Source organism: Polyodon spathula, chromosome 8, assembly GCF_017654505.1.
Source record: "Polyodon spathula isolate WHYD16114869_AA chromosome 8, ASM1765450v1, whole genome shotgun sequence".
NCBI lineage: Eukaryota > Metazoa > Chordata > Actinopteri > Acipenseriformes > Polyodontidae > Polyodon > Polyodon spathula.
This window is the reverse complement of record NC_054541.1, coordinates 386,209-401,534: the sequence shown is the minus strand read 5'-3', so window position 1 is coordinate 401,534 and position 15,326 is coordinate 386,209. Positions and strand designations below refer to the sequence as shown.

Sequence of the window (15,326 nt, the reverse complement as noted above, 5' to 3'; positions counted from 1 at the left end):
AACTGATAAAACAGGGAGTCAGAAATATTAAAAAGCAAGCAAACTGTCTATGCATGCAGACATGGGGAGAACCTTTGATCTGTCTGCTTGGCTATCTTTCAGTAGAAATGCCCCTCACTATTCAGACTCTGTTTTAACTGAGTATCTTGATATCTCTGAATAGATGTGTGTCCCCTCTTCAGATTTTAATGAGCATGCTGTCTCAAATGAGCAGCGGTACCTCACAATGTTATCTGTTTAGTAGAAATGACAAACAACTAAATAACCCCTAAATATATTGAGATCCCTGAATTTATAAAAGCAATTCAATAATTTCATCTTCATCTTCCCTTCAGTGCTCCGTCATTCCAGGTACAGTGTTCCTGTTCGTACTAACATTTCCATTGCTTGATTTTCAAACAGAATATTTTTAAACAACACGGGGTAAATATTTCAGAGCTTTCAATGACTTCCTGTGCTGGGAGCCTCTTCACTACCTGTGCTTCCTGGGGTCATTCAACTGCATCATTGATATCTTGGTAACTCCACGAAATCATAAAGACAGGTACGTTTAGCTTGTTGTGAAATCATCAGTCTCTCTGTCTCACTGCATCAAGTCTGATGGGAGATTTATAAACGCTATCATAGAATGTTGCTGAATCAATCCTTCATTATTTAACAAGAGGCTTGATGGAATAAAGAGAGATGAAGGGTTACTGTGACAGTCCCACTCCCAACTCTCTCCTCTCACACTGATTTAGCAGGCTCTGCTCAGCCTGCTTGTATAAACCTGGCCTCAGTCCAAAACTCCGCCTCTTAGAGCTTTACTCAATTCCAGGAAATCAGCACAGTGAAGTTCCGTTTCTTGTGAAATTGTTAGTCTCTCTGTCTCGCAGCAGCAATAATGGCTTCAAACTTGTGGTCAGAAGATCAGTTTAGATGTTCAGTGTGTCTGGATTTACTGAAGGACCCAGTCGCTATTCCATGTGGACACAGTTACTGTATTGGGTGTATTAAAAACTGCTGGGATCAGACTGATCATACAGGTGTCTATAGCTGCCCCCAGTGCAGAGAGACCTTTACCCCAAGGCCTATTCTGCGCAGAAACACCATGCTGGCTGAAGTTGTGGAGAAATTAAAGAAGACAGGATTCAATCCTCCTCCTGCTCAAAGTTATGCTGGACCTGGAGATGTGCTGTGTGATTTTTGCACTGGGAGAAAGTTCAAAGCTGTGAAATCCTGTTTGACGTGCCTGGCCTCTTACTGCGAAACACACATCAAGCCACACAGTGAGGTTACTCCATTAAAGAGGCACAAGCTGATCAATGCAACTGGAAATCTGGAGCAGAAGCTTTGTACTGAACACCAAAAGGTTTTGGAGGTCTTCTGTAGAACTGATCAGACGTGTATTTGCATGTTGTGTACACAAGATGAACACAAGAGCCATGATACAGTCTCAGCTAAGAAAGAAAGGACTGAGAAACATGTAAGGGTTTGAACCATTTCCTTCCTAGAAGATAAGAATTCCCAGGAATATTTAACTTGTCTGTTTACTAGGTTATACAGTTTCACATTAGATCAGATTTTAATTACATTTAAGAGCTATTTAAAGTGCTGTAGTTTTTGTGTGTGTCTATATATATATATATATAATGGATTCAAGCTAAGTTGAGTAGTTTGTATATTCCTAGTATTTTGTATATTTAATTATTTTATAAATTCATGTCAGTTTCATTGTTTAAGATATTATAGTTTAATTGGTTAAACTGTGGAAACACAAAGTTCCCAGCAAAGCCAGCACATATTTTTTTTCACTGTTTTCAGATTTGTGCTTACAGCTCCATAAATGTAGGAGTGACATGCAAGTGTCTCCAAATGAAAGAGAACAAACTGGGCTAGCATTGAAAACAACACTCAACAATCTCACCCTCACCCTCTTTGGTGTAGGAAACAAAAAACACACAAAAACACTTTAGAAAAAAATCTTCATTTATTGTTCATTAAAACAATCAGCATTGCTGCTACAATCTAACACTGCTGAATGAAATCTGAACATGAAATGAACATTGGGTACATTCTGAATAGATTGAGCTGAAAACAAGGAAACAGGGAAATAAGCACAGTGTGTAAGTGCTGCCTGTGTGCAGCGGAGTGCCAGGGGGTCTTGCAGGAGCACATTTAGGCTGAGCTGCTTGTTCATCAGGCTTTGCGTCTGTGTTCCGCTTCTCAAGTGAGAGAGCTGCGGTGGGGATGGGAGGGGAGGGTGTTCTTCTTTTGGGTGCAGATATGCTGGAGCTTCTGCACTGTAATTATAAAATAAAACATAAATACATACAGAAAAGCTTATGCTATACACAATGTTATATTTTGCCATCTTGTGTAAAAAGGTGTGCCGATAGAGAAGACACACAGTCACCTGCTGTAACCTGAGGCTTTGTGAACAAAACGCTGACATCACCACTCACCAGATGCCTGTAACTCGTCACCAAGATCAGCTGACCAGCTGAAGCAGAGAAGTGTGTCTTTCAGTAAACAAGCACAGACTTTCTGTTGCATACACACACACTCATTCCAGTGGCTAAAATAGGCTATTTTTTTTAAATGCCACAGGCTTTAGCCAATCAAATCAAAGTAGTAATTGTGATGCAATATTTGGGTCAGATCTTCCTCTCACGCAATGAATCATGTGCAAGCCACATTTGATTGACAGCTTGCAAGGCAGTTGGAGTGGGTCTGTTGAAAGTCCTTGGTGTTTATTTTAATGTGCATTTTTAAAGTCATTTAGCAGCAGTGCGGCGGTCAACATCACAAAACAAATCTGCACACGCTTTTAAGAGTTTAGTTCAGTAGAAAGGCTCTAGTGAACAGGATTAAGGATTAAAATTGCTGTTGTTTGAAGAGATATGTGTGATTTTCTGGAGTGTCATGACAATATAACTACAGTATAATCATAAATCTCGAAAAACTACTCACTTCTAAATCTTTTGTAGTCATTTTTGTATTACTTTAGTATTCTCTTGAATATCTTTTTTTAAAAATATAATCTGCACATTCTTAGAAGATTAGCTAAATTCAAATTATTGATTTTATAACCTGGAAACAAACAGAAAAATAAATAGTAACACTGTGCATTGTGCACTCAGCTGCACAACGAATAGTGCCATAGGCGCACATACTTTATTACTTCAAAAAACTGAACAGTAACAATTCTGATATAAAACTAAATAATAACAATTATAATAAAAAAAAATAAACAGTAACAATTATAATAAACAACTAAACAGTAGCAATTAAAATAATAAAACTAAACAGTAACAATTATAATAAAAAAACTACAGTAACAATTATAGTTTCTCAATACTATATATTTACATCATATAAAGAGAAAACAATGCTATGCTTATAAAGGATCTCGTCCTTGTACAAAGCCCATATCCTTCAGTATCGTAGCTCTCCAAACACATCCATCTCTGTCACTAAATGCCTAAATCTTCTACCAAATCTTCTACTTCTTGTTTTTTGTTAGATCTGAAGGTTCATTTTCATTTCGAGTTGCCATTTCTTCTCTATGTTTTAAATCTACGATGTCTGCACCATATCTTCAACGCAGGCTTGCGAAGGCCAGGAATGCCGTAAATAAATAAGGCTGCTTTTTACAAAGATATAGGACTTGCAGGGCTGTCCATAATACTGCCTGATTAAACTTTTAAGTCATTACTGCCGGAAGTCATGTTCTCATTAGGTGGACCTTAGAGTTAAAAACAGTAGAAAAAAGACCAAGATTAATATTAAATACGTATTAAAGATAAAGTTGCTTCAGTTACCTAGTTGCTTGACAACAAAAAGTGACACATGCTAGATCAGCCACCATTCACTGTTACTACTATTAAACAGTACCATCTAGTGGACAGCTACTGTGGATCAAGTGTCTTTTTGTATTGCTGGCAGCTGTGCACTAGATGGTGTTCTATCTTACTACTACACATTTTGTCTGATATAACCTGTGCACAGATGTCTATGGCGTGCAACTAGAACTGAAGAACAAAATATGTTCAAGAACCACTGAGAATTATTGTAAAGAGGTAAGGGGACAAGAAAATGAAAAATATATTTGAACTAAAATTATTTTGTTAGTTTCAAAAGCATACTTAGAGAGGTCGGTGTTGGGTATGACAGGATATCACTCAATGCCCCACCAGAAATGTCACTGTGTTTCTACACAGAAGCAGCTGGGAGAGATACAGACAGAAATACAACAGAGAATCCAGGAGAAACTGAAAGAAGTGGAGAAGCTGAAACAGGCTGTGGAGTCACTGAAGGTGGGTATTTAGAGGGGGATATTATCATTATTAACAAATGGGTTGGAACACATCTGCAGAAGTTTACTGTCTATGCATGATGTGTTTTTTTTTATAATTTAGTCATCGGCAATTGTTTTACCACAGTTTTTCTCTCCAATTTGGTATGCCTAATTATTATCTTGTATCCTCGGCTCACCGCTCACAACCCCCTCGCCGACTCGGGGAATGGAGGCTGGAGCAAGCGTCCTCCAAAACCTGCTCCTGCCAGTCTGTCATTTTACACACTGCGGAGGCCACCAGACCTATAGTGCCGGAGGACAACACAGATCTGGCGGCTCCACTGCAGAACCACAGGCGCTCTGTCGGCCACAGGGGTCACTGCTGCACGGTGAACCATGGAATCCCCTGCTGACCTAAGCCCTCCCCACCCGGGCAGCGCTTGGCCAATTGTGTGCTGCCTCCTAGGAACTGCCTGATGTGTTTTTGATATCAGTTCTGACCATGTCTCCTCTACTGTGTTCTATCACTCAGAGATCTGCATGCATAGAAATAAAGGAAAGTGAGAAGATCTTTACTGAGCTGATCCGATCCATTAAGAAGATCCAAACTGATGTTATTGAGCTGATTGGAGCTAACGAGAAGGCTGCAGTGAATCAGGCTGAAGGACGCATGAAGAAACTGGAGCAGGAGATTGCTGAGCTAAGGAGGAGAAACACTGCGCTGAAACAGCTTTCAGAGACAGAGGATCACATCCATTTTCTACAGGTAACATCACTGCTTGCTAGAAAATCTCAAGTACATAACAGGGATGGTTTCAGACAGACCTCTCCAACTGAATGAATCCTTTCATTTCCCCATGAATGTTTTGGATCCCATTCTGATTCACTAAAAACTCCTTTTCTCAACTTTCCTGTTGCAGAATTTCCAATCTCTCTGTGCCCCTCCTGAAGCTGGAGACTTACCCAGCATTAGTGTCAACACAGACATCTCTTTTGGGGCCGTGAGGAAAGCTCTTTCTGAACTTAAACACTTTATTGAGGACTTCTGCAAGAGGGAATTAGTCCAAATAACCTCAACAGGTTGGTGTGAAATAGATTCCTTTGGTAGAGAGTTCTCAAATAGACAATGGCTGGAGGAGGGACAGGTCTTGCAAGACATTAATATAATACACATAGTCTATCACACACACACTGCCTATTGCACACACACTGCCTATCACACACACTGCCTGTCTCACACACACACACACACACACACACACACACACACACACACACACACACACACACACACTGTCTACGGCACGTTGCCCCATGCAGTGTTTTTATAATCTGTGGTGAACATTTTTTTCCTTACTCTGCTTAGTTTATGTCAGTGAGTTTTTAGACAGTGAACTCCATAAAGAATTGTATTTAAAATAGCAACAACTTTGATAACGTGAACACAGTTTAAAATAAGGTTTGCATTGTGTGAGACAATACACACACACTGCCTATCACACACAGTTTAAAATAAGGTTTGCATTGTGTGAAGCAGTACAGTGAAAACCGCAATTGCTGTGGTCTGTACTAGGAGTGATAACTCGACTGCAACCAAAGAGAACACCTTGAACTTGTAACTTAAAAACAGCACATTCCCTTTCAAGTACGAAATGGGTATTAACCTCTTTAAAAAAATAAAATAACAATACATTTTTAAAAAGAAACTCTTGTGATAATAAGCTCTTGTTTCTTGGAGTTGTTCAGGTGTTGTGGAGCTGAATTCTTCTCCTGAGCAGAGCACCATTTCTGTTTTGTTTTTGTTTGTTTTGTTTGTTTTCTGTTTTGCGGGCAGGGTTTCTGTGGTAATTGTTAACCGTGTTAAAATTACGCGCTGTAACATTTCTATTTTGCCATTTCTGTGTTCACCGGTTTGTTGCGAGGGTGGTTGTGTTTGCTAACATTTCTGTGTACCCTTTTTGTGAGATGTGGATTACCTTCAGTCAGAATCATAGTATATTGCAGAGTATCCTTGTCTGGGGACGGGAGATTTTTCTGGTGGTGGATGTGTAAAAGTTTATCGTGACTCCCTCATAGGAAAAGCAATTCGCTCTGAAGCTGGAATGCAGAGAGGCTGTTGCCGAGGTGGTTCCGATGTTGGAAACGCGGGTTTCTCTTGGATTGAGCTGGTTTTCACTGGACAGGCAGGGCTGCTCAGCAGTTAATATAATGTTATAACTAAATTAATAAAATCCCCTTACAGATACCTTACAGTACGCTACTAAAGAATAATAATCACACTGAGCTGAATAATGTATTAAGAGCTATTTAAAAAAAACAAAAAAACAAAAAAAAAAGCAAAAAATACAGATATATACAACCGACGAGACTCCCGTCTAAGTGAGGGTGCAGGGTCACCGAAGCTTCGAGCTCGGGGTTCCCTTTCAATTCGAAGATGGCCACCAAAATATAGTTATGGGATACACTCCTTCCTCTTGGTAGGTGTCACTGAGCTCTTTCTATCAAAGCTGCCGATAGGTCCCGCCTCCCGAGGGTATATAACCGTCACGCAGGGGAGCCTCACCCTCTTATCGCTTCTGTGTTGATTGTAGCTGCACATCCCCGTGCTTGTGCAGACGACTAGCTGCAGCACAGCTGCTTACAGCTGGACCAGCCGTATACTCCTCATCGAGGCTTCCCCATTGTTGAGTTGAGACGTAGGCAGGCTGCATTGGTCTTCACCACATGTGTAGGCCTTACAATCAAACAGACAGTGTGCTCTCCCCCATCTATACTGTTTCTATACTGTTTTTGTATATTGTATTGTATTTTAATCGCCCGCCGCGGCTTTGGCCCTGTCCCCTGTTGTATACTATACGCTGCTCAGGTGTGTGCCCATGTGGTCAGGGTAGGCACTGTGCACAGCTGCCCTGGTGTTTTTTAAATACTGCGGTATGTGAGACTCAGCCAGTGCTACTTCGGTACCACGGTACGTGGTGCTTATTGACTCGCAGTACCGATGCAGGCTAGTGCGCCAGTGCTGCACGGTACTCGATGCACGGGGTGAGCACGGTGCCCAGCACTGCATGGTACCCGGTGCAAGCGATAGCCCGATGCTCGGTGTTAACTGTATACGTGGTGCCCGGTGCTGCACGGCACATGGTGCCTGGTGCACACGGTGCTCGATGCATACGTTCCGCTTGGTGCTCAGTAGCTAGTGTTGCACAGTACTCAGGGCACGTGGTGCACGGTACACACTGCATGCGGTGTATATACCAGCTATGACGAGCAGGGCTGGATTCCATACCTGTGAGGCCTGTGGGACTAATATCCCACAGGAGGGCATGTTTAGGCCCCGAGCACGCCTCCTCAGCCCTACAAGGTACTAGTGGCATATGCTCGGCTTTTCCGCCACGAGTGCTCGCCAATCGCCTGGAGAGAGTTGCAAGGGGCGTTCTTCGTTCCCTGCAGTGGGATAATTCAGATATGTACAGATTGTTTATGAATAAGTTATTTATTATTTAGAAACCAACAGCAAGAACAATAGGCAATAAGAAGGAAAAGGAGGCAAAGAAGAATCTGTATTAAAAAAAAAAACACATTGATTCTGTACAGGTGCTGTCTAACAGACTTCTACTCTTTCTCTTGCACGAGGATTGCACAGCACTTCACGTGCAAGTAAAATGTAGTAATATGTGAGCACGGGGAATTGCACTTTATTAATTCACGTGCTGGGATTCAAGTGAATAATTAATTGGTAATTGAATCCCAGCACAATAGTCTATATAGATGCACGTAGTCACATACTCGCGGTTGGGTGTTCGGGAGTGGGGAGAGAGAGAGAGAGAGAGAGAGAGAGAGAGAGAGAGAGAGAGAGAGAGAGAGAGAGAGAGAGATGTAACTATAAATCTCAATTGTTTGTGTAGCGTTCATCCACTCTGTGTTTTGTCCGTGTCTATTCGTTTTGTTTGTCTGTTTATTTTGGCGCGAAGTGACGTGTCCTGTCTTTTGTTTGTTAAACCGGTGCCAGCCAGCGCCATCATCATTTCATTTCACATCATCGTCTTTGTATATTTCATTCCTTTCTGGTTCTGACGCCGCTCACTTGGCCGTCTTTGTGACACGCTCCCAAGAGTAAAAGGTAAATGCGTGTGCGCAAGCAGACAGCATAACAGTGTAAGCCGGTAAAGTGTAGCCGGGTTCACAAAGTGTACAAACAATGTCCAATTTCTTTAGGCACCAGTTTTTTCTTTTGTTTACTGAATTAAAATACACAGAACTCAATGAGCAGCAACGTTACAGCACGTATCTCTTCCAATTAAAGCAACAGTAGCATAATATTGCGCAAACCACCAAATAATTTTCACTGTAGTGTATTCAGAATAAAATAACATCTATCATATAGCAACCTAAACATTCCCAGTGCAAAAATTGTAACCTGGCAAAAATAGAAAATGCATTACATCATTATAATAGTTTAACAGTTTAATAGTTTTACTAATTATAACTAGCCATCAAGTGCTGACATGAGATGAATCCAAGTCAAGTTACTTTGTTTATTCAATAATCTGTAAATAATTCAAAGCAAGGATCCCTGGCTGTGTTTTAATGGTCAGTGCAAATGTTCCCGTTACTCCATCCATTCACAGAAAGTCGACAGTAGATGTTTTGCACTGAACTGCAGTCCAGAGTTAAAAAAATAACTCCTTTCCAGCTCGAGTATCTTGCCGTTTCTTACAGTCACTGCGTTTGTGTGCTTAACATTTAGTATGTCTTTATATTCATCATAATGTTAAATTACCTTTCTAATTTCAATGTTACCCAAGTTTGGATTACTGTACCCTTTTTAGCACTTGCTATATACATGTTGAATGGCTGAAGTAACATATATTGAAAGGTTTTGTTTAGCCACTTTCTTTTGAGATGTGGGCTCTCTTTGGTTTCCACACACATAAAAACTATATATACATATATTGGGCCAGATAAAATTGCATCCGGGCCAGTAAAAACACGAGCTCAGTGGCCCGAGGGGCCAGTAGATAAAAATCTAAACGTAGAGCCCTGACCTCCTTTTATACCTAAGATAAATGTTTAAAGGAATCAAAATAAAATAATTAAAATGTGGAAAAAATATATAGGCCTATATACTTTTAGGGTCAGGGTTGGGATTGTGGTTAGGGTCGGGGTTGGGATTGTGGTTAGGGTCAGGGTTGGAATTGTGGTTAGGGTTGGGATTGGGGTTAGGGTCAGGGGGTCGGGATTGTGGTTAGGGTCGGGGTTGGGATTGTGGTTAGGGTCGGGGTTGGGATTGTGGTTAGGGTTGGGATTGGGATTGTTGTTAGGCTCAGGGTTGGGATTGTGGTTAGGGTCGGGGTTGGGATTGTGGTTAGGGTCAGGGTTGGGATTGTGGTTAGGGTTTAGGGTCGGGGTTGGGATTGTGGTTAGGGTCGGGGTTGGGATTGTGGTTAGGGTCGGGGTTGGGATTGTGGTTAGGGTCGGGGTCGGGATTGGGGTTATTGTGGTTAGGGTCGGGGTTGGGATTGTGGTTAGGGTCGGGGTTGGGATTGTGGTTAGGGTTGGGGTTGGGATTGTGGTTAGGGTCGGGGTTGGGATTGTGGTTAGGGTCGGGGTTGGGATTGTGGTTAGGGTCGGGGTTGGGATTGTGGTTAGGGTCAGGGTTGGAATTGTGGTTAGGGTTAGGATTGGGGTTAGGGTCGAGGTCGGGATTGTGGTTAGGGTCGGGGTTGGGATTGTGGTTAGGGTCAGGGTTGGGATTGTGGTTAGGGTTGGGATTGTGGTTAGGGTCGGGGTTGGGATTGTGGTTAGGGTTGGGATTGGGGTTAGGGTCGGGGTCGGGATTGTGGTTAGGGTCGGGGTTGGGATTGTGGTTAGGGATGGGGTTGGGATTGTGGTTAGGCTCGGGGGTGTGATTGTGGTTGGGATTGTGGTTAGGCTCGGGGGTGTGATTGTGGTTGGGATTGTGGTTAGGGTCGAGGTCGGGATTGTGGTTAGGGTCAGAGGTGGGATTGTGGTTAGGGTTGGGATTGGGTTAGGGTCGGGGTTGGGATTGGGTTAGGTCGGATTGTTTTTAGATTCGGGGTTGGGATTGTGGTTAGTGTTGGGATTGTGGTTAGCGTCTGGGATGGGATTTGTGGTTTGCGTCGGGGGGGGTTGGTTAGGGTCGGGGTTGGGATTGTGGTTAGGGTCGGGGTTGGGATTGTGGTTAGTGTTGGGGTGGGATTGTTGTTAGGCTCAGGGTTGGGATTGTGGTTAGGGTTGGGGTGGGATTGTGGTTAGGGTCAGGGTTGGGATTGTGGTTAGGGTCGGTTTGGGGATTGTGGTTAGGGTCAGGGTTATTGCTGTTGCAGACATTTTACAGACGCCCTTATCCAAGGCGATTTGAAAAGTTTAACAAGAAATGAATTCTTCTATACAACAACATTACAATGTAACAAAGTCAACATTGGTGTTAGGCTGAAATGTAAAGCAATGCACTGCACGAATAGCTATTCTTCACATCATTTAAACTGCTTGCACCTTCGTTGTAAATTGATCCAATTATTGTGAGTATCCTCTGCTCAGTGTTGCTCAGCGGTGCCACTGCAGACGAAGCTCTGTCTGTTTATTTCTTTTTTTACTGCTTCCTCTTCTTTTTTGCGTCGCACATTGTCGAGCTCCATTTCTTTCTTATTGTGTCCAATGTCCGAGGGTTGCCACAGACACTAGATACGGCCAAAGCAATCTCTGCCCAAGACTTTTCCTTATTTTCCAGTGACAATATACTCAAAAGTTTATCAAATATTATCAAATATTTATCAAATATTATCAAATATTAACGTTGTTTAGATACTGTTACGTCCATAATAATTAAAATAATTAAAATAAATCACTACAAATACTATTGTTTAGAAAAAATAAAGACGTTGTGTGATAAGATTATATGTGAGATGTGACAGTTTTCATTGGATATAGACTCGATAAGTTGTTAATAGATAACGGTTAATGTTCCTTCATAAAGATAGGAATTTCTAACTAAAGTTAAGCTAGGATGGGGCATGTAGGGAAGTGCAGCAACTAGAGGGTTAGGAAACGCTTCTGTAATACCAGGTTAGGAAAAATCCTGTCCTAACAATGGAAGATACTGCTTCAATTCAAACTGACATTTCAAACTGTCGGTTGAGTTTAGCCTGTCGACTGAAGTCACTTCACTGTATGAGGGGATCTTGGGTTTAGTTAATATTCATTTCTACTAAATATTACTATTTAGTGCACTGCAGTAAAAGTGTGTCTCTGTCTCGACCTGGCTAAGCTGTATGGAGTGATATTTGTGCCCAAACTGTCCAGCCAATGTGTTTGACAATTCATAAATGGTTAGTTTGTCCTGTTCATGTGTAGAGCCTCTGCTGTCCTGCGCCGTGGCGCATGTGCAGTAAACACAGTCACTGCTGGCCACACATGACATGGATGAGAAGATTTAGTGACAGGTTTCAGAAGCAAGTAATGGGAAATTTAAAAGCTGTATCATGTCAGATATATTTCATTACTCTTTTTGTGTGTGTTAATTATTTGTGAAATCATTTTATAACTAATATATGGATGAACCTTTTTTTAGCTATTGTCCATGTAGCTGCCTCTCCCCTCCCTCCCTATCCCATCTCTCCACTTCCTCTCTCCATTAAGCCTCCTCTCCCTCCTTCTCCCCTCCTCTCTACTCTTCACTCTCTCTCCGTCTCCTCTCTCTCCCATCCCTTCCTTTATATCCTCACTCCTTCATACCCACCATCACTCAAACCCTCCCTCTTTCATACCATCCCTCCTTTATATCCTCCATCCTTTATATCCTCCCTCCTATATATCCTCCATCCTTTATATTCTCCCTTCTTCATACCCTCCCTCACACATACCCTCTGTCATACTCTCTTTCCTTAATACCCATCAACACTTCTCTCTCCAGTCCCTTCCTCATACCATCACTCCTTCATACCCTACCTTCTTTATACCATCCACCACTCATGCAGTCCCTCCTTTAAATCCTCCTTCCTTTATATCCTCCCTCCTTAATACCCTCCCTCACTCATACCCTCCCTCTTTTATATCCTCCCTTCTTCATACCCTCCATCCTTTGTAATCTCCTTTATACCCTCCCTCCTTTATATATCCTTCATACCCTTCCTACTTGATACCCTCCCTACTTCATACCCTCCACCTTATCCCCTCTGTCATTCATACCCTCCTTCAAACTCTCCCTCCTTTATACCCTCCCTCCTTTATATCCTCCTTCCTTCATACTTTCCTTCATACCTTCTCTCATGCACACCCTCCATTAGTCATTCCCTCCTTCCTTCTCTCTCCCATCCCTTCCTCATACACTTCCTCACTCACACCCTTCTTGATACACTCCCTCCTTTAAAACCTCCCTCACTCAAACCCTCCCTCAATCATACCCTACCTCCTTCATACCCTCCCTCCTTTATATACTCCCTCCTTCATATGCTCCCTCCTTTATATCCTCCCTCCTTTATACCCTCCCTCACTCATACCCTCCATCATACCCTCCTTCTCTCTCCCATCTCTTCCTCATACCCTCCCTCCTTCATACCCTCCATCCTTTATATCTTTCTTTATACCCTCCCTCATTCATACCTTCCTTCATAACCTCCCCCTTCATATACTCCCTCCTTTATATCATCCCTACTTCATACCCTCTGTCATACCCCCATCCTTTATATTCTCCCTTCTTTATATCCTCCCTCCTTCATACCCTCCTTTCTTTATAGCCCCTCACTCATATCCTCCTTCATACCCTCCCTCCATCCTCAATACTACTGTTAATAATTGTAATTATAAAATAATAACAATAATAATAATACTACTAATAAATAATAATAATAATAATAATAATAATAATAATAATAATAATAATAATAATAATAATAATAATAATAATAATAATAATAATAATAATAATAATAATGTCTCCTCTCTGCTCTACAGTTGATGTGACTCTGGACCCTGATACAGCATACCCCACGCTCATCCTGTCTGCAAAGGGGAAAAAAGTTAGATGGGGAGTGACACGGCAGAATGTCCCTGACAATCCAAAGAGATTTAATGGCTGGTCCTGTGTGCTGGGCAGGGAGGGCTTCACCTCAGGGAGACGCTACTGGCAGGTGCTGGTGGGGGGGAATACAGGGTGGGTGTTAGGAGTCAGCAGAGAGTCTGCCCCGAGGAAGGGGAGGTTCAGCATGACTCCCCAGCAGGGTTACTGGACTGTGAGGATGTGTGGAGGTGAGTTCACTGCTGTCACTGACCCCGAAACCCCTGTCTCCCTGAGGCTGAAGCCCCAGAAGCTGGGGGTGTATCTGGATTATGAGGAAGGGCAGCTTTCCTTTTACAATGTGGAGAGCAGATCTCACATCTACAGTTTCACTGACATGGAGTTCAATCCCAATGAGAAACTGTATCCATTCTTCTGGACTTGGGACAGTGATACAGACCTTGTGCTGGAGTCCCCTGATCCTGACCCTGTCAGCACTGCAAATTAAACACACATTGCTGTCTGAACCAGGAAACTATTCAAACAGCTGAGAATCTCATCTTCACTTTCACTGACACTCTCTCTGCACTCTTTTGGGCTGGTGAGAAGAAATCCTCTCTCTTCCACCCTCTTACCCTGAGCCCCTCCTCTTTATTTCTCTACAATTGCTTTCCTACTTTCCCTTCCTGTCTGTCTGCCTCTCTCTTTCACTCCACCTCCTGATCCCTCCCCTTCTCTCTCGTCTGTTCTCCTCTCTCCATCTCCAGATCCCTCTCCTCTGATATGTTATCCTTACTACTCTTCACTCTCTCCTCTTTCTGTCCCCTCTGACTCTCTCCTCTATTCTCCCCCTCTCCTCTCTTCTTTCTGCTATGTTAATACTCTCTCTCTCTCTTCTGTCATATCTACTCTCCCTCTCCATTGGCTCTCCTTTTTACTTTTCTCTCCCTCTCTTCTCCCCTCTGATATGTTATCTTTATTTAATACTCTCCAGCCCCCCTCTCTGTTTCTCTCATCTCCCCCTCTCTTCTCTAACTGCCCTATGGCTCTCATCTCTCTCCCTTCCCTCTAATATGTTAATCCTCTCCCTTTCCCACTCCCTCTCTCCTCCTGTCTCCTCCTCTCTCCTCTCCCCTCTCCTCTCTTTCTCTCTCTCCTCTCTCCTCTCTCCACTCTCCTCTCCCTCTCTCCTCTCTCTCTCTCTCCCTCTCTCTCTCCTCTCTTCCCTGCCCTCTCCTCCCCATCTTCTCTCCCTCTCTCCTCCATGCCCTCTACTCTCTACCTATCTCCTCGTCTGCCCTCTCTACTCTCCCTCTCTCCCTCTCTCTCTTCTCCCTTCCTCCACTACTTTCTGTACTGTGATATTTTCTAACAACTGTAAGTCACCCTGGATCAGACTTTCTAGACAATAGATGAATTAATTATTTTGCTTCTGAACAATATTTACACTGAAGCTGAGATGCTCCCTGAATATTATTCACTGCTAAACTTAGAACTGATTTCTGCTGTTTTGATGTGAATCTTCTCTTCTGTTTTTGTAGCGCATCTATTTTCTATCTTTCTTGATAAAATGTATAAAAGATATAACAGTGTTGTATGATTTACTGCTCAGTTGTTTACCTCGGCAATCTTGAATTCGTAAAAAGAAAGACATTCACGACAGCAGAGTGCTGATTAAATTAGACCATTACTCTTATTAATGAACTGTATCCTTAAATTGAATCTCAATAATAACAAGCCTGCTGTAGCCAGCAATCAAACACTGTGCTCCAGTCTAGCTGCTATAGTCAGCAATCAAACACTGTGCTCCAGTCTAGCTGCTATAGTCAATCAAACACTGTGCTCCAGTCTAGCTGCTATAGTCAATCAAACACTGTGCTCCAGTCTAGCTGCTATAGTCAGCAATCAAACACTGTGCTCCAGTCTAGCTGCTATAGTCAATCAAACACTGTGCTCCAGTCTAGCTGCTATAGTCAATCAAACACTGTGCTCCAGTCTAGCTGCTATAGTCAATCAAACACTGTGCTCCAG

At 42.5% G+C, this 15,326-nt stretch overlaps 1 protein-coding gene across 2 annotated transcripts; it reads left to right on the top strand.

Moving 5' to 3' along the window:
• Positions 1 to 821: 821 nt before the first annotated feature.
• On the top strand, positions 822 to 14,400 carry LOC121319170 (E3 ubiquitin-protein ligase TRIM39-like). 2 transcript variants are annotated; one of them, XM_041256354.1, is made up of 5 exons: positions 822 to 1,465; positions 4,206 to 4,298; positions 4,812 to 5,045; positions 5,200 to 5,359; positions 13,253 to 14,400. In XM_041256354.1, the coding sequence occupies exons 1-5, from the start codon at positions 884 to 886 to the stop codon at positions 13,801 to 13,803; spliced, it is 1,620 nt and encodes a 539-aa protein (XP_041112288.1). In that variant the 5' UTR covers positions 822 to 883; the 3' UTR covers positions 13,804 to 14,400. The 2 variants fall into 2 exon arrangements, with proteins under 2 accessions (XP_041112288.1, XP_041112287.1); XM_041256353.1 differs by having other exon boundaries at positions 4,203 to 4,298.
• The last annotated feature ends 926 nt before the right edge of the window (positions 14,401 to 15,326 follow it).

What these genes read in the sequence shown, in the direction of transcription:
- LOC121319170 (XM_041256353.1), top strand. Translation starts at nt 884, where the DNA reads ATGGCTTCAAACTTGTGGTCAGAAGATCAGTTTAGATGTTCAGTGTGT. An exon ending in AAGAAAGGACTGAGAAACAT is followed by an intron (nt 1,466 to 4,202) that starts GTAAGGGTTTGA and finishes GTTTCTACACAG; the next exon opens with AAGCAGCTGGGAGAGATACA. An exon ending in AGGCTGTGGAGTCACTGAAG is followed by an intron (nt 4,299 to 4,811) that starts GTGGGTATTTAG and finishes TCTATCACTCAG; the next exon opens with AGATCTGCATGCATAGAAAT.